Source organism: Dendropsophus ebraccatus, chromosome 9 (genome assembly GCF_027789765.1).
Source record: "Dendropsophus ebraccatus isolate aDenEbr1 chromosome 9, aDenEbr1.pat, whole genome shotgun sequence".
Classification (NCBI taxonomy): Eukaryota; Metazoa; Chordata; class Amphibia; order Anura; family Hylidae; genus Dendropsophus; species Dendropsophus ebraccatus.
In genome coordinates, this window is record NC_091462.1 from 13,723,425 (window position 1) to 13,743,261 (window position 19,837).

Consider the following 19,837-nt stretch of genomic DNA (forward strand, 5'->3'; position numbering starts at 1 on the left):
GGCTATATCCATGTTTTTCAGGACTCCCTAGGGCAGCATCCAACTAGTTTCACTAATCTCTACTTAGAAGGTCACGTGATCCGGCCATAGTTGTTGGATTTTTCCGACACTGCATAACCAGCTAGAGAATACTGTATTTAACTATTCCTCTGTTATTCCTCCTTGAAATGTATGATCAAACTGACAAGTGGGTGTTACCATTTCCCTTGTCAATGGGGCGTGTCCCTACAGCCCAGTCAGTGCTGACAGTGTTTAGTACTTGCACTACTTCTAGTATATGTTTCTACTGTACAGAGATATTTGGAAATACATTGTTCTTCACATTGATCGGCAATACTATTGATGCTACGGGAATTCCTTACATTTGGGACACGCTGGTTTATCCTCTAGAACGAAATTCAGAACTAAACTATTGTCGCAAACATAACCTTCTTAACCCTTTAAGGACCGTGCTAACTTTCGTTTTTGCGTTTTCGTTTTTTCCTCCATGTGCTTAAAAGGCCATAGCACTTGCATTTTACACCTACAGACCCACATGAGCCCTTATTTTTTGCGTCACTAATTGTACTTCGCAATGACAGGCTGAATTTTTCCATAAAATATGCTGCGAAACCAGAAAAAAATTATATGCGAGTGAAATTGAAAAAAAAAAACGCAATTATTTTTGTTTGGAGGGGGCTTCATTTTTACGCCGTGTATCCTATGTAAAAACTTAGTTGTTATATATGTTCCTCAAGTCATTACAATTAAAACAATATATAACATGTATAACTTTTCTTGTATCTGATGGCCTGTAAAAAATTAAAACCATTGTTAACAAATATATGTTCCTTAAAATCGCTCTATTCCCAGGCTTATAGCGCTTTTATCCTTTGGTCTATGGGTCTGTATCAGGTGTCATTTTTTGCGCCATGATGTGTTCTTTCTATCGGTACCTTGATTGCGCATATGCGACTTTTTGATCGCTTTTTATTACAAATTTTCTGGATTTGATGCGACCGAAAATGCGCAATTTTGCACTTTGGGATTTTTTGGCGCTTACGCCATTTACCGTGCGAGATCAGTAATGTGATTAATTAATAGTTCGGGCGATTACGCACGCGGCGATACCAAACATGTTTGTTTATTTATTTATTTTTATTTGTAAAATGGGAAAAGGGGGGTGATTCAGACTTTTATTAGGGGAGGGGATTTTTTATTAATAAAAACACTTTTTTTTACTTTCCCTTACAGTAATATGAAGCCCCCTGGGGGACTTCTATATACACAGAACTGATCTCCCATTGAGATCAATCCTGTGTATATAATAGAGCAATGATCCATCAGATCATGGCTCTATTATAATGGTCTGCTGCAGACCATCTAAATAGATTGCCGAGCCGGGAACAGCGTCGGAGCGACGCTGAGCCCCGGCCGGCTCAGTACAACGGATCTCCCCGCCGCGATCGCATCGTGGGGGGGAGATCCCCCACTAGACACCAGGGAGAGGGGCCACATTCACTGTTCAAATGCAGCTGTCAGCTTTGACAGCGGCATTTGAATGGTTAATTAGCCGGCCACGGCGATCGGCCGCGCCGGCTAATACACGCGGTCCCTGGCTGCACATAGCAACCAGGGACCGCGCGCTGCAGAGAGGGCTCACGCCGGGAGCCCTCTCTGTTTACTTTTAACGGCCGCATGACGGGTATACCCGTCATGCGTCGTTAAGAGGTTAAAGGGGTTATTCAAAATCAGAAAAATACAGCTACTTTTTTAAAAAACAGCACCACCCAGTGACGTAGCTACCATAGAGGCAGGGTAGGCAGTTGCTATGGGGCCCTTGCAGGAGGGGGGCCCGGGGGAGAAGGTAAGAGCGTCTGTCCTTCTGCTTAAACCCTTATGTACTGCATTGTGTAAGTGACCCAATGTTTACTTACGTGCTGCAACACAAAAAAAGGTTAAAAAGCAGAAGACAGAGATCTCTGCTTCACTGACTGATAACCCAGACCTCTGTGGCTGCCGCAATCAATTAGGAAAATGTGCAGAGTTCCAGGGTTATCATTGCACCAGCAGTAAAGTGTATATATATATATATATATATATATATATATATATATATATACACACATATGTGCAGTGCTTTGTGTTATGTGTAAGGCAGGTGGGGCCCCTTAAAAAACAATTCTATGGGGCCCCGTGAATCCTAGCGCCACCCCTGTCCTCAGGTTGTGTGTGGTATTACAATTCACCTCTATTTGCTTTAATAGAACTGAGCTGCAAGACCCCACGCCCAAACTGAGGACAGGAGTGGTTTCTGGAAGAAAGCGGCCATGTTTTTCTAATTAAATGTGGGATATATTTATTTCTTCTGCATTCATCTTCCTCTAAGAGCCTACAGATAGCTTCCAAATGTGAACAGGATCCAAGAGAGGATGAGAACTCCTCAATGGCATATGCCACTGTTCCCATTAAAACCTGGGATGACAACCAACAAATGCTTTGGCTCATGGGATACAGGCAGACGGCGCCAAATCATTCATACAGCCATGGCCGCCATGTAGCTGATTTTTGTAGCAAATAAACAAATTGGCTAAATTTTATAGAAACTAGTTTTAAAAAATCTAATTATTTTTAGCGTTATTGTTATGATTTTTTTTACAGTACAATTTTGAAAGCAAAGTTGACCAAAATGACCACTTATTACGATTTTTTAAAGGGGCAGTTTACCAAAAACAATTTTATTTTAAATCAACTGTTGCTAGAAAGTGCCAGAGATTTGAAATTTACTTTTATTTAAAAAATCTCAAGTCTTCCAGTACTTATCAGCTGCTGTATGTCCTGCAGGAAGTGGTGTATTCTCTCCAGTCTGACACAGTGCTCTCTGCTGCCACCTCTGTCCATGTCAGGAACTGTCCAGAGCAGCAGCAAATCCCCATAGAAAACCTCTCCTGACCTCCAGACTGGAAAATAACATTTAACATTTAAATTACATATCTCTGGCACTTTCTGGCGCCAGTTGATCTGAAAGAAAAAAATTGGGGGTGAACAACCCTAAGAACATGGGCTAAAAACATCCAGTATGAATATGGCCTAAGCAACATCAGTGCATGAGACGATGACAGTCTTACACTCCCTCCTTTCCTATCCTTTGGCGCTGTATCCACATCAGGCCGTCGCCAAATAAACAATCGCTTTATTTTCTGCTCAAAAATATAAATGTCTCCTATTGGCCGCTTCCTTAAAGATTTTTCCTCGCACAACGTGAACGGACATAATTCACCCCTAATGAGAAACAACAACAGATCCTTGATTAAATTCCACGCCACTATCAATCCTGGAACACCAGTCGGGACCCTGACACCATTCCTCCATAAGGCGTTATTAATGGCCGCCAGGTCTTAAAGGGATTCCATGGAACGCCCACCTGGCATTTTCCTCTCTCGCCCCAGTCAGGCTCAGTCAGCAGTTCCCAGGTTGGTGAGGCTTCCTCCCTGACCATGTGATCTGGGTGCTTAACATCCTCTCCTAGAATCCTAGAGCCGATGAACCATGGCGGATAAGACGGCGATGGATGCGTCCGCGGTCACAGTACATGTGCTTCCTAAATGTGCTGATTTATTAGATTCATCATCCAGCCGGCGGATATAACGTTATTATAAGCAGATGGCTAATTTACAGACACGGATCATTAACGCGGTTCCAGAGACGACATGAGAACATGTATCTATTCTAATACAGACGGAAGGGGGGGGGGGGATTGTAATCTGCTATAATCCCTAAAGACGCCCTGACTCAATCTGTTATTGAAAATTAGAAGGGAAATTGAATGTAATTTCCTCATGTTCAATGAGATTAAACGGGAATCGGGATGACAACAGAAACATGACCTCAAAGTAAGGGTTAAAGGGGTATTCCAGCCGCTAATAACTGATCTTCTATCCGTTATGAACAGAGATCTCTGTGATCAAACACTTTTCCATCCTGTGGATTTTTAAAGGCTGGAATACCCCTTTATGACTGTTAACCCTTTACACGAAATAATCAAAGTTAAATCTTTTGGCTCTAGAAGGTTTGAAAACAAGATCTACCTGTCTCATGTTATAGAGCAGGAGGAGCTGAGCGGATTGATATATAGATTATTGGGGAAAGATTGAGCAGAACTAGTTATTTATTGATTAAATCTCTATTCATTCTGGGTTTAAAAGTCCAACGGGCGGTGCTTATCAGTGGGTAAGGACCGCCCCCTGGACTGTAAAGATTAGAATAAGCAGGAATAGTTTCAGTTCTGCTGAATATTTTTATATAAAACTATATATTAATCTACTCGGCTCCTCCTGCTCTATAACATGAGGCAGGTAGATTGGACTGTGGTTTCAACATGACGGGTTCCCTTAAAGAAAAAAAAAACATGGCCGCTTTCTTCCAGAAAATTGCACCATTCATGTCCACAGACTCTGACTGGTATTGGAAATTACCTTTAGTGAAGTGAGGCTGAGCTGTAATACCACACACAACCTGTGGCCAAGTGGGGCGCTGTCTGTGGAAGAAGGCAGACGCTTAATCCTGAACAGCCCTTTAGCAAAGAGCAAGGGGGGGGGGGGATGTCTTATGACCTCATAGGATGGCACAGTTACTTAATGGGTATAACTGCACCCTATGACAGAATAGTGCCAGAAGACTGCCCCAAGATGGACAGTGTGGGTAAAGCAACAGCAATGAAAAATACTGCTAGCTACAAGCCACCACCCAAACAATGGCAGCACAATGCATGACTGTATGCGGGGGTAATAATCTGGTAGACTGACTAGAGACCATCTAAGTATCTAGGACAGAGTTCACATGAGGACAGTGATGCGTATTCTGTACAATGCTGTGTAATCCAGAAATGATTCATGTTAATCTACAGGAATATCCAGATCTACTGCCAGGGACTCCATGGTATCCGGTGTTCGCCTGGTGTAGCGAGATTCCCCACAATAACCTAATATTAGTCCATCAGTGTTACTGTGTCATTGGCTGTGACCTTGTCTCCTGGTATCGCACTGTGGACTCTGCATTATCGGTGCAGGGCTCTGAGGACACCGGGGAGGCTGCCGACACTGGCACAGAACTCCATGTCCCATGGGAGCAACAAGCTATATTAATACAGAGGCAGAGGTGTTAACTGTCTCCTCCCTGCATGTGGACAAGGCCAGGAGGAGCACTACCGTCTGCTCACCAGCAGGGGGCACTGCAGACACATCACACTGTGCTCACAAATCATTGTAAATTAAGGGGAATAAAGTCCCCTGAGAGATGAAGGCGGCAGCAGCAGGCGGAGGCATCAATGCTGAAATATATACAGGAATATCAGGGTCCTGGAGACCGCCCAGTGTGCTTTATACTGGGATTGTCTGTATTGTATATCCAGGATGGATTCTGCAAGACCAAGAACATGGCAATAACTATCATGTATAATATTCATCTATTTATAATTTTTATTTTAATATCCATTGATTATCTATTTATTTCCTATCTATCTATCTATCTATCTATCTATCTATCTATCTATCTATCTATCTATCTATCTATCTATCTCCTATCTATCTATCTATCTATCTCCTATCTATCTCCTATCTATCTATCTATCTATCTATCTATCTATCTATCTATCTATCTATCTCCTATCTATCTATCTATCTATCTATCTATCTATCTATCTATCTATCTATCTATATCTACACTCACCGGCCACTTTATTAGGTACACCTGTCCAACTGCACGTTACCACTTAATTTCTAATCAGCCAATCACATGGCGGCAACTCAGTGCATTTAGGCATGTAGACATGGTCAAGACAATCTCCTGCAGTTCAAACCGAGCATCAGTATGGGGAAGAAAGGTGATGTGAGGGCCTTTGCTGCCAGAAGGGCTGGTCTGAGTATTTCAGAAACTGCTGATCTACTGGGATTTTCACGCACAACCATCTCTAGGGTTTACAGAGAATGGTACGAAAAAAAAAACATCCAGTGAGCGGCAGTTCTGTGGGCGGAAATGCCTTGTTGATGCCAGAGGTCAGAGGAGAATGGGCAGACTGGTTCGAGCTGATAGAAAGGCAACAGTGACTCAAATAGCCAACCGTTACAACCAAGGTAGGCAGAAGAGCATCTCTGAACGCACAGTACGTCCAACTTTGAGGCAGATGGGCTACATCAGCAGAAGACCACACCGGGTGCCACTCCTTTCAGCTAAGAACAGGAAACTGAGGCTACAATTTGCACAAGCTCATCGAAATTGGACAGTAAAAGATTGGAAAAACGTTGCCTGGTCTGATGAGTCTCGATTTCTGCTGCGACATTCGGATGGTAGGGTCAGAATTTGGCGTCAACAACATGAAAGCATGGATCCATCCTGCCTTGTATCAACGGTTCAGGCTGGTGGTTGTGGTGTCATGGTGTGGGCAATATTTTCTTGGCACTTTTTGGGCTCCTTGGTACCAATTGAGCATCGTTGCATTACCACAGCCTACCTGAGTATTGTTGCTGACCATGTCCATCCCTTTATGACCACAATGCACCCAACATCTGATGGCTACTTTCAGCAGGATAATGCGCCATGTCATAAAGCTAGAATCATCTCAGACTGGTTTCTTGAACATGACAATGAGGTCACTGTACTCCAATGGCCTCCACAGTCACCAGATCTCAATCCAATAGAGCATCTTTGGGATGTGGTGGAACGGGAGATTCGCATCATGGATGTGCAGCCGACCAATCTGCGGCAACTGTGTGATGCCATCATGTCAATATGGACCAAAATCTCTGAGGAAGCTTCCAGCACCTTGTTGTATCTATGCCACCAAGAATTGAGGCAGTTCTGAAGGCAAAAGGGGGTCCAACCCGTTACTAGCATGGTGTACCTAATAAAGTGGCCGCTGAGTGTATATATATATGCAAAAAAGGGGTCCGTGGAGCCTCAGTTACGAGTCTCAAAACACGGGAATAGCCAGATATCCCTCTCTCCAGAGAAGGAAGCCCATTGCCAAGGGGTGCCTCCTAGTGGGGAGAGCACCAAACCACCCTGATACGTAGTCCCTCAGGTCCTCACTCTGTTGCGAGCTTTAGGACCTAAATAGGGAAACACCAGGGTGGCTTCCTTCTCTGGAGAGAGGGATATCTGGCTATTCCCGTGTTTTGAGACTCGTAACTGAGGCTCCACGGACCCCTTTTTTGCATATTTAAATTTTGTATGGGACAATCAGTGGAGACTCGTAAATGAGTACTCCATTGGAATTTTTCACTGTTCTCCCTGAGTTCAGTGATTGTTGTGTTTTGTTGGTATATAGATTATTCCTGCCCGCAGGCCGATCCCATTGGGGTTCAGGCACTTGGGGCCTTGGTCCCAGCTCCTCCTTATCATTACATTGGTGCCGGCCTTTGGGCCGTCCGGGTTGATCAGGACATCACTGGGGTATTTCTTCTGAACACTTTCTGTCCACTTTTACTTCTGTTTCAGACTAAGCCCTAATAACTTCTGCGGCCCCCGAGCCCCGGCAATGTGATTAACCTCATCTCCATACATGTATCCTGCCCCCTCCCTCAGTATATATATCCTGCCCCCTCCCTCAGTATATATATCCTGCCCCCTCCCTCAGTATGTATTCTGCCCCCTCCCTCAGTATATATCCTGCCCCCACCCTCAGTATATATCCTGCCCCCTTCCTCAGTATATATCCTGCCCCCTTCCTCAGTATATATACTACCCCCTTCCTCAGTATATATACTGCCCCCTCCCTCAGTATATATCCTGCCCCCTTCCTCAGTATATATCCTGCCCCCTCCCTCAGTATATATATCCTGCCCCCTTCCTCAGTATATATACTGCCCCCTTCCTCAGTATATATACTGCCCCCTTCCTCAGTATATATCCTACCCCCTCCCTCAGTATATATCCTGCCCCCTCCCTCAGGTTCTCTTTATATTGTCCTCATTTTCCCAATTAGCCGTAATGGAATTATCTCCGCACATCCAGATGACAGAGACAGAGCGGAGGATGCGGCAAATGTGAGGACCGCGCGTGATGAAATCACATACACTCCATGTCAGGATAATAACCGTCAGCATCTATAAGACTAATGCAATCACCGCGCACACCAACAAATCTGCCTCCATATAGTCACAGTGAAATGATCGTGTCCTTAAAGTGTCACTGTCGTTTTATTTTTTTTCTGAAATCTATAGTCCAGGCGATTTTAAGAAGCTTTGTAATTGGGTTTATGAGGCAAATATGCCATTATCTGCAATTAAAAAGCCTTTCCCCACCCCCTCCCCTTCTCTCTCTCATTTACTGCTCCTATTTAAATTTCTAAAGTCTTCCAGTACTTATCAGCTGCTGTATGTCCTGCAGGAAAGTGGTGTATTCTCTCCAGTCTGACACAGTGCTCTCTGCTGCCACCTCTGTCCATGTCAGGAACTGCCGAGGGCAGGAGAGGTTTTCTATGGGGATTTGCTGCTGCTCTGGACAGTTCCTGACATGGACAGAGGTGGCAGCAGAGAGCACTGTGTCAGACTGGAAAGAATACACCAAACCTATATAACTTTTTGACACCAGATGATTTAAAAATGATCTTCTTAAAGATTTTTTTTTTAATAATTGAATGGGAATATGCCCTATAGTGCACACAAGGTTCTTTCTTTGATGTGTATTTTGTACATATTGTACTGCCTCACATTCTAAAAATAAAATAAAATAAAAGAAAGAAAAATATGGCAAAAAGTATAAGTGTATACTCAAATATGTACCAAAAATCATGTCTGACCCCTCCCCCCCCCCCCCCTCCAAAAAAACAACAACTCCTTTTCACGCCATAAAGGGGGCCTCCTATTCAGACACTTACGACTTCGGGGAGCACTCGGATGGAGAGGTCATGGATGGCCTTCACCACGATGCAGAGAGCCGACAGCAGGAATATCACCCCCAGGATCACGCAGGCTCTGAGGAATAGAACACAAAGAAGTCATCACAATGTACTTACTGCCAAGTATCCTGATACAACAGGAGCTCCTTAAAGGGACACTACGCAATTTACATAATGGCTGGATTAATAAATATTTGTTTTTGGAATTACATAAAGTTTTCTCCTCCCCCCCAGGTCTGACAACAGGGTGGAGCTAAAGTGCTGTGAGTCTGTGAGCAGTTTGCCTGGAGTATTAGGTGGTCTATATTAGATTATGGGGGTATCATCTGGGATCTGTATTCTTTTAGGGGGGTCTATTTTGTGGTTTATATTAGATTAAGGGGGGCTGGTCTGTGGTCTGTATTAGTTTATGTGGGTGTAGTCTGTATTAGTTTATGGGGGGTCTGGTCTGTGGTCTGTATTAGTTTATGTGGGTGTAGTCTGTATTAGTTTATGGGGGTCTGGTCTGTATTAGTTTATGGGGGTGTAGTCTGTATTAGTTTATGGGGGTCTGGTCTGTATTAGTTTATGGGGGTGTAGTCTGTATTAGTTTATGGGGGTCTGGTCTGTATTAGTTTATGTGGGTGTAGTCTGTATTAGTTTATGGGGGGTCTGGTCTGTGCTCTGTATTAGTTTATGTGGGTGTAGTCTGTATTAGTTTATGAGGGTCTGGTCTGTGATCTGTATTAGTTTATGAGGGTTCTGGTCTGTGATCTGTATTAGTTTATGGGCTCTGGTCTGTGATCTGTATTAGTTTATAGGGCTCTGGTCTGTGATCTGTATTAGTTTATGGGCTCTGGTCTGTGATCTGTATTAGTTTATAGGGCTCTGGTCTGTGATCTGTATTAGTTTATGGGCTCTGGTCTGTGCTCTGTATTAGTTTATGGGCTCTGGTCTGTGATCTGTATTAGTTTATAGGGGTCTGTGATCTGTATTAGTTTATCGCGTTCTGGTCTGTGCTCTGTATTAGTTTATGGGCTCTGGTCTGTAGACTGTATTAGATTATGGGCATCTGGCATGTGGTCTGTATTAGATGATAGAGCCATGGTCAGTAGTCTACATTAATTTCATCCATTTCAGACTATGATTACTTGGGTGCTATTTGTGTTTCATCTGCTACAGGCTAAAGGCATGCCCTATATAAACAGCAAGGCCCAAAAGTTTGTACTGAAACCCTCAATTGTCAGACTGGAGAAAATTACAAGAAAACAAAAATTCCAAAAAAGTAAAGTGAAATATTGGCAGCATTATTCTATCAAGATCTAAACTGGAATGTTCTAAGGATAATACGGAATGCCCCTTTAAGTATTAATACGATGCAGAGTGATAATGCTGCCCGTGGCGGCCGGCTCTGCCCATGCACCTGGCGCTGTTCCAGTATTGCCCAGTGTTTTTCATACACCCCCACTGTGAATTGCTTTGATGTCTCTCTTTGCTCTTTCCTTTTCTAGTTCTCTATCGATTTACAATTATTTGAGAAAGCCAATCCATCCCGAGACGTGGCCCAACACGGCCGCCATCTCCCCCCCTACATCCTGACATTTCTATCAGCTTTTAATTGAAACGTCCTTGATATTTTCCGATGTCTCGTCTCTGTGGAGATGACGCCATCCTACAGCCACTTCTATAGTAGGAGCCCATTTGTTTCCATGGAGATGTGTTGCAGAAACTCTGCGTTCCTTATGTCACGTACTATTCATCACCTATATGTCATTAGAAGGTTCTATAGTCTTTGGTATAGATTTGTATAAAACAAAAACAGGAGGTCCCCGGCTATAATGACATCTCCAGCACTGGTGGTCCCTGGTGACCGTTGTTTACGATCATGTCAGATATACCCATTTGACCACTTTTGGACAATCCCTTAAAAAAATGTTTAATTCATTATTTAGCTAGGAAGCCACTATATATAAATTAGCTAGAAATATTTCACTTACTTATTTCTATCTAAAAACTTCTAGAATCCTTTTCTTTACTTGGTTCACATGATCTCATGGTGACCCACTGGAAATGATATGTGTTTCTGTGCTCTCAACCAGTAGAACCTCCTGTATGATAAAGTGACATGGACTGTTCCACACAAGCTCTTCCAGGTAGGGGTGAAGGGGGAGAATGTCCCATTAGAGTTATTGATTCTGATTATACACCTCCTCTAGCACAGATTTAATGACAGTTTAGCCTCCTGGCCTGTATACGTATGGTCTTTTGGCTTATTTAGAGATATATAGAGATGGGGACTATTACACTGTCCTCCCAGTAGGAAAAGATTGGATTGATAGCAGATTTGAAAGGGAGGGGAAGCAGATTTAAATCTGAAAGTCTGATCAGAGGTCACATAACCCAGATACAGTAATGTATGGATGCAGCAGAGCTGGGATGAAACATATGACATTGCAGGAACAGTGGTAAATGTGCATTAAGTAGGCAATGGTCTTCTTTAAAGGGGTATTCCACTCAAACATTGCTTTTGATATGTTGCTGCCCATGGTGAGACTTACAATTCCTTCCATGCTTGTTATTATGCATTCAGTCTCCTTCCCCCAGTTCTCATCTGCTGCTTTCTGCTGAAGACACAAAAACCTGTGTGTGAGCTTTTCTCCCCCCCCCCTCCCTTCTGAGACAGCTGATGTACCTGCAACATTGTAGCTTCTTTGTAATGCTGGGAGGGTTATTCTGAGGTCAAGTTGCTAATGAACTCACTGTGATTAATACTCCCAGCATTACAAAGAAGCTACAATGTTGCAGATAAAGCATTCCAGGGACTTAATTACATTAGCTGTCTCAGAAGGGGGGGGGGAGAAGGGGAGACAGAGAGAAAAGCTCCCACACAGATTTTTGTGCCTTCAGCAGAAAGCAGCAGCTGAAAACTGGGGGAAGGAGACTGAATAGATAATAACAAGTATGGAAGGAATTGTTATTCTCACTATGGGCAGCAACATATCAAAAGTTATGTTTAAGTGGAATACCCCTTTAAGTAAATTATTACAAGGTCATGTCAAGTCTTATTTGGCGAGAGTGGCTCTTGCAGAACCTTATAGCAAATAATGGGGTCTTCCCTAGTATTGATAATTTCAGATAGGGTACATGGACAGGCAATGTCTCTTCATATACACGGTGTAAATTTCCTATCCCCAGTCATTGCTCTTGGGGACCCCCGATTGAAAGGCGGTGCGGCACTTTTATACAATCCTGTCAGTCACTATGGAGACTTTACCTTCCTGTATCTCCCCGGCTGGGCGTCCCTCTGCATTCTGACATTGCTGACAACGTCCTTGGGAATAATTCATTCTTGTCACAAGCAATAAAAAAAAATTCAATAAAAGCGGGAAAAAAACACCCAGCTTTTTGTGTTTGCAGGTGCCGGGCTTGTTTGCAGAGACGGCTTTTTTCAGTTTAAGTAACAAGGCTGCATCCTGCTGGAAGGCGACATCTTATTAGCCAGAGCTGATCCCTGCAATATTAAAGTGCAGCCCAGGAGCAGGACGGGTTATATATAAATTTCTTTCTATGGAATGGCTGACGTCAGCCATTGCCAAGGTGTGCAGCAGGCGCGAGGCCCCCACTATGGACTCCACAGTACAGAATCCCCACAACCTGCAGCAGGAGGAGCCCGTACTATGAGTTATACTGAGAACAGTGACACCCAGACACCCAGCCGCACCACCGGGGGCGCCAGATGGGCCTCACCTTCTTCTATCCAAACTGCAATGCAGATCTGCAATGTCCAAAGAAAATTTATTTGCACTTTAAAGGAGCCAGAATAGTCCCTTTCCCTCCCGATTTCGAAATGGAATGTTTCCCTCATCAGCCGCAGATTCCGGGACATTTACGCAATAAATTCTGGACATTTAAGAAGACTTGTAGCAGATGTATTAGGCTATTATTTATCAGTACCAGCACAGGGCACCCCAATCCTTAAAGGGGTATTCCACTCAAAAATAACTTCTGATATGTTGCTGCCCATGGTGAGACCAACAATTCCTTCCATACTTGTTATTAACTATTCAGTCTCCTTCCCCCAGTTCTGAGCTGCTGTTTTCTGCTAAAAACACAAAAATCTGTATGTGAGCCTCTCTCTCTGTCTCCCCCTCATTCCCCCTCCCTTCTGAGAGAGATACATCACATAGTACATACATCACATAGTGCATACACCATATACATCACATAGTAAATACATCACAGTGCATACCTCATACAGCACATACATCACATAGTGCATACATCATATACATCACATAGTGCATACATCATACACATCACATAGTGAATACATCATACACATCACATAGTGAATACATCATACACATCTAATATCTCATAGTGCATACATCATATACATCACATAGTGCATACATCATATACATCACATAGTGCATACCTCATACAGCACATACATCACATACATCACACAGTGCATACATCATATACATCACATAGTACATACATTATATACATCTAATATCTCATAGTGCATACATCATATACATCACATAGTACATACATCATATACATCACATAGTACATACATCATATACATCACATAGTGCATACATCATATACATCACATAGTGCATACCTCATACAGCACATACATCACATACATCACACAGTGCATACATCATACACATCACATAGTACATACATCATATACATCTAATATCTCATAGTGCATACATCATATACATCACATAGTACATACATCATATACATCACATAGTGCATACATCATATACATCACATAGTGCATACCTCATACAGCACATACATCACATACATCACACAGTGCATACATCATATACATCACATAGTACATACATCATACACATACCATATTTCTCCTAGTGCATACATCATATACATCACATACAGGGAGGGGCCACACACTGCATGGAGATGAGAATGGATATGAATTATTCAGGAATTGTTATGGATTTTGTTAATCTTGCAATTTCCAATGCAGTTATTGGTGATGTACAGAATCTGCATTGATCTGACAGTAATTGTCTTCTGCCCGGAGGGGACGGCTCTTTTTAATACTATAGCAAAACGAGAGGGAGACGTATAATTAATGGCTTCCGGTATGTCACACATCGCTTACAAGGAAAATGTGACTGTGCAGAGGAATATATTAAGTAAGGCCTCTGTATGCCTTAGCCATGTGTCATCTCATGTGTATTGGGGGCCTCCCGACTGCCCCAACAGGTGATGTCAGGGACAGAAAAAATGGATATGTCCAAGTCTAACAAGCTTGTTCTTTTTGTTCTCAGGAGATAAGTCACCGTCAGAGGAGTCCAGAACACAGTAAGGCTTGGCTGAGCTCCCTGTGTATAAGGAGGTATCTGTCCTATATGTATCTGTCCTATATGTATGGCCACCACAAGGGGCAGATTAACTTTACCATAGGCCCCGGGCTGTTCACCTAGTCTGGGCCCCCCTACACCCCACTGTACATATGGTAGCACTAGCTAGTAGTGTTCGTAGTACAAGATGGATAATGTCATGCTGCTCTGATCTGTGCGAATTGCAGTAAAAAGCATAATTTTTTTGCAAATCATGGCAGAACTGTAGCCAGGGACGATACTCCACTGAAAGAATACGTTTGTTTGGGTGGCCATGGGCCCCCCAGGAGCTCATTGCCCCGGGCTACCGCCCGAAAAGGACAATATTATAGTCCGCTACTGGCCACCACATATGGTCACATGCAACATTTTTCTAATGGTCACAAGGTCATCAGTAGTGAGGCTGCTTTACAGCACTGCTGCAATTGGAACCTGTGTAGTTGTGGCATGGCGGACATCTTGGGGTTATAGTGTGGTGCCCCGGCATCCATTGGCTGCAGCTGATTTGCCTACAGTAAACCAGTGCGATCAGCGAGATAAGGGCTGATGTTCTGCTCACAGGCGGCCGGTGTAAAAGGGCTGCGATCCCAAGGAGAAATGGATGCCTCAAATAGCTATAGTGTCACATAGGTGGAGGCTAGAACTGGTCCTTGTAAAAGGAAACCAGAAGGACTGCAGGGGGAGGCTGAATGTCAGGGTCCCTGAGAAGTAACCAAGGGTTCAGGTGGAGTCAGCCCATCCCTCAACCCCAGAGAGAAAGAAAGTTTCCCCTCCCTGAAAACACTGAACTCCTTGTGCCATCTAGCCATAGGTGCCATGTGTATGGTAGAACCCCGGACATCACCTATAGGTACAGAAAGGGATGCAGTACTATCTATGACTATATTATTTACAGGTACAGAGAAGGATGCAGCACTATCTGTGCCTACATATTTTACAGGAATATACAAGGATGCAGTACTATCTATGACTATATTATTTACAGGTATAGAGAAGGATGCAGTACTATCTATGACTACATTATTTACAGGTATAGAGAAGGATGCAGTACTATCTATGACTACATTATTTACAGGCACAGACAAGGATGCAGTACTATCTGTGCCTACATCATTTACAAGTTAAGAAAAGGATGCAGTACTATCTGTACCTACATATTTACAGGTACAGAGGATGATGCAGTACTATCTGTGCCTACATCGTTTACAGGTACAGAGGAGGATGCAGTACTATCTGTGCCTACATCATTTACAGGTACAGAGGAGGATACAGCACTATCTGTGCCTACATCATTTACAGGTACAGACAAGGATACAGTACTATCTGTGACTACATCGATTACAGATACAGACAAGGATGCAGAACTATCTGTGCCTACATCATTTACAGGTATAGACAATGATGCAGTACTATCTGTGCCAACATCATTTACAGGTACAGACAAGGATGCAGTACTATCTATGACTATATTATTTACAGGTACAGAGAAGGATGCAGCACTATCTGTGCCTACATATTTTACAGGAATATACAAGGATGCAGTACTATCTGTGACTACATCGATTACAGATACAGACAAGGATGCAGAACTATATGTGCCTACATCATTTACAAGTACAGAAAAGGATGCAGTACTATCTGTGCCTACATATTTACAGGTACAGAGGAGGATGCAGTACTATCTGTGCCTACATCATTTACAGGTACAGAGGAGGATACAGTACTATCTGTGCCTACATAATTTACAGGAACAGACAAGAATACAGTACTATCTGTGACTACATCGATTACAGATACAGACAAGGATGCAGAACTATCTGTGCCTACATCATTTACAGGTATAGACAAGGATGCAGTACTATCTGTGACTACATCAATTACAGATACAGACAAGGATGTAGTACTATCTATGCCGACATCATTTACAGGTATAAACAAGGATGCAGTACTATCTGTATTGACATCATTTACAGGTAAAGACAAGGATGCAGTACTATCTGTACCAACATCATTTACAGGTATAGACAAGGATGCAGTACTATCTGTGCCAACATCATTTACAAGTATAGACAATGATGCAGTACTATCTGTATTGACATCAATTACAGATACAGACAAGGATGCAGTACTATCTGTGCCTACATCATTTACAGATCCAGATAAGGATGAAGTACTACCTGTGCCTACATCATTTACAGATATCGACAAGGATACAGTACTATCTGTGCAGACATCATCATAATAAATAATAATAAATGTATTTGTATAGCGCCAACAGATTTCGCAGCGCTTTTTTCTATGCATACAGTACAGAGGTACATAATACACAGTTAGATTAGAAAAAATAAAAACATCATAATAGATAAAAATAACATAAAATACAAAGTATAAACGAGACCTGCTTGTTGGAGCTTAGAGACTATAACTTGGGTTGACACCAGGCATACAGTAAGTGCTTTATTTGTCCATGGTCCAGCCATTGTACATAGTTAGAAATACAGGATGAGCCAGTAACAACGCCAATGTCTGATTGCAAGTAAACATATAAAGTGCAGGAACCGTCAGAGATAGAGCGAGGGAAACAACAGAAGGGGGAAACAAGTTTAGGGAATGTTATAGGCGAGCCTGAAGAGAGGAGTCTTCAGGACACACTTGAAACTGTGGGTATTGGGTATGAGTCTGAGGTCTTTAGGTAGGGAGTTCCAGAGAACTGGTGCAGCACGAGAGAAGTCTTGAAGGCGGGAATGAGAGGTTCTGATAACATCATTTATAGATACAGACAGGGAAGCAGTACTATCTGTGCCTACATCATTTACAAATACAGACAAGGATGCAGTACTATCTGTGCCTACATCATTTACAGATACAGACAAGGATACAGTACTATCTGTGCCTACATCATTTACAGATACAGACAAGGATGCAGTACTATCTGTGCCTACATCATTTACAGATACAGACAAGGATACAGTACTATCTGTGCCTACATCATTTACAAATACAGACAAGGATGCAGTGCTATCTCTGCCTACATCATTTACAGATACAGACAAGGATGCAGTACTTTCTTTGCCTACATCATTTACAGATACAGGCAAGGATGCAGTACTATCTGTGCCTACATCATTTACAGATACAGACAAGGATACAGCACTATCTGTGCCTACATCATTTACAGATACAGACAAGGATGCAGTACTATCTGTGCCTACATCATTTACAGATACAGACAAGGATGCAGTACTATCTGTGCCTACATCATTTACAGATACAGACAAGGATGCAGTACTATCTGTGCCTACATCATTTACAGATACAGACAAAGATGCAGTACTATCCGTGCCTACACCATTTTAGAGGCAATCATATGTTCTGCCCCATATTCAATGTCGACCACATCACCCTATAACCTGAGTGCACAGACAGTAGTCACCTTGCCGTGACTAGTTGCTAGGCAACTCATAAACGAATGCTTTTTGTCCTCTCCATTGCAACACTATGTATGCAGCATGTGTCTGGTGTGGTTGATATTCTGGAGGTGCTATATCATCAGATCTGTCCCGGTGCATCCGATGGGACGCCTCATAAATTATTCTATGCATGAGTAATTATGGAGCTGCATGACACAAGGACCTGTCTCACTTTCTGGCACTGTCATAACAAGGTACAGGAATAAGGAGCAGAGCCGGCGCCCCAGACGTGACTCCTGAAGTCGGATCTGCTGTAAACTAATTAAACAGAAAACATGCAAATGAAGCGTCGGCCCAGAAGCCGAGTGTTTACTCGATATTACAATGAAGAACATGGGCACTCCCCCTATATGTATACAGAGATGGTACAGACGGACATGTGGTCATGTGATCCCATCCAGGTGGAATCTGCCCGAAAATAAATCTGTGAAAATCCCCCCTAATTATAGGCCCGGTCACATGTGTGACCACTGCAGCCCCTCACCAAGTTAAAGGGGTTAAAATTATATGTCAGGGACACATACTTACCTGTCCTGCTCTGCCGCTGTTACCAGTTCCCGGGCCGCCCATACTCCCCTGCTGCCAGCGATTTCAAAACATCCAGTGACGTGCCCCTTCCACCACAAATGGAAATTGAATAGAGAGCAGACGGTAACAGCGGTGGACTGGGACAGGTAAGTATGTGTCCCTGACATTTTCCCCGCAGCCCCGGCAGAATAGTAAAATATTATTCCAGACAACCACTTTAAGGGTGACTACTTATATCTGATCTGGTGACACCAGTTGATTTCAAGCAAAACATTTTTCGCCAGAGTGCCCCTTTTAAGTGATACCTCACACAACCTGAGTAGAGAGGTGGCGCTGTTTTTGGAAGAAAGCAGTCATGTTTTATTGAATGCTTCATCACTCCTTTACAGGACCTATCCCAAAATGATAAATTATATAAAGTATATAATCAGTGGAGACCAGAGCACTGGGACCCCAGAGATCCTGACTATTTGGCTCCCATGTTCCCCTAGTGAATGAAGTAGTGGTCATGTGCACGGCCACTCCATTCACTCTCTATGGACAAGGTACAGCTATCATCCCCAGTCCCACAGAAAGTGATGCATAAGCCCTGCAGCTCCTGATCAGTGTGGGTCCCATTATTTATATAAACATGGATCCAGTCTATGCCTATGGCTGTATCCATGTTTCCCCGGACTCACTAGGGCGGCATCCAACTCCTTCAGCCACTGGTAATCAAGTTCTGAACGATTGGACTAGAGCTGCTCCAGCTGCGCTCCTCTCTAGTTATAAGCTGTGATCAGTCAGATACCATGTGTGATCAGTCAGTACACTGCTTTAGGTGGACATCCCCTTTAAGGTGAGGTGGGGAGTCACACGCAGGTTCGGTAGAACGCGGCGTCTCGTCTTCTCGTCTTCTCGTCTTCTCGTCTTGTTTTGCTGTAGTTCTCACATATTTGCACTTCTCCGTTCTCATTGTGGACAGATTGGGTGAACAGATTGTGTGCGGTGAACGGACGCTCCCTCTGAGGGGAAAACAAGCTGAGCCCCCAGAAAAATCCTGTCTGTCTGATTTGTGGTGATCAGTCAATTGCCTGGCACCTCCGAGACTTCTCCGCTCCAAAAGCAGCAAGACTTATTTGTTTAGTAACGATGGCGGATATTTACTATGTCTCTTTGGTTTCACTCCTCGGAAAATGAAGTGGTCTGATATACAGCTTGGTGCTATAACCTGGGGATCTCCTATATATAGTGCTATAACCTGGGGATCTCCTATATATAGTGCTATAACCTGGGGATCTCCTATATATAGTGCTATAACCTGGGGATTTCCTGCATATAATTATATATGTACAGCTGGTATAACCTGGGTATTATAATTATATATGTAGCTGGTATAACCTGGGTATATAGTGTATATAATTATATATGTACAGCTGGTATAACCTGGGTATATACTGTATATAATTATATATGTACAGCTAGTATAACCTGGGTATCTCCTGTATATAATTATATATGTACAGCTGGTATAACCTGGGTATCTCCTGTATATAATTATATATGTACAGCTGGTATAACCTGGGTATATACTGTATATAATTATA

At 43.0% G+C, this 19,837-nt stretch overlaps 1 protein-coding gene across 1 annotated transcript in view; it reads right to left on the reverse strand.

Annotated features, from left to right (window-relative positions):
• TMEM163 (transmembrane protein 163) overlaps positions 1–19,837 on the reverse strand; it is a 93,925-nt gene that overhangs the window by 14,729 nt on the left and 59,359 nt on the right. The window contains exon 5 of the mRNA XM_069982641.1: positions 8,855–8,951. Within this exon, the coding sequence (XP_069838742.1) occupies positions 8,855–8,951 (97 nt within the window). The remainder of the gene's footprint in view (positions 1–8,854; positions 8,952–19,837) is intronic.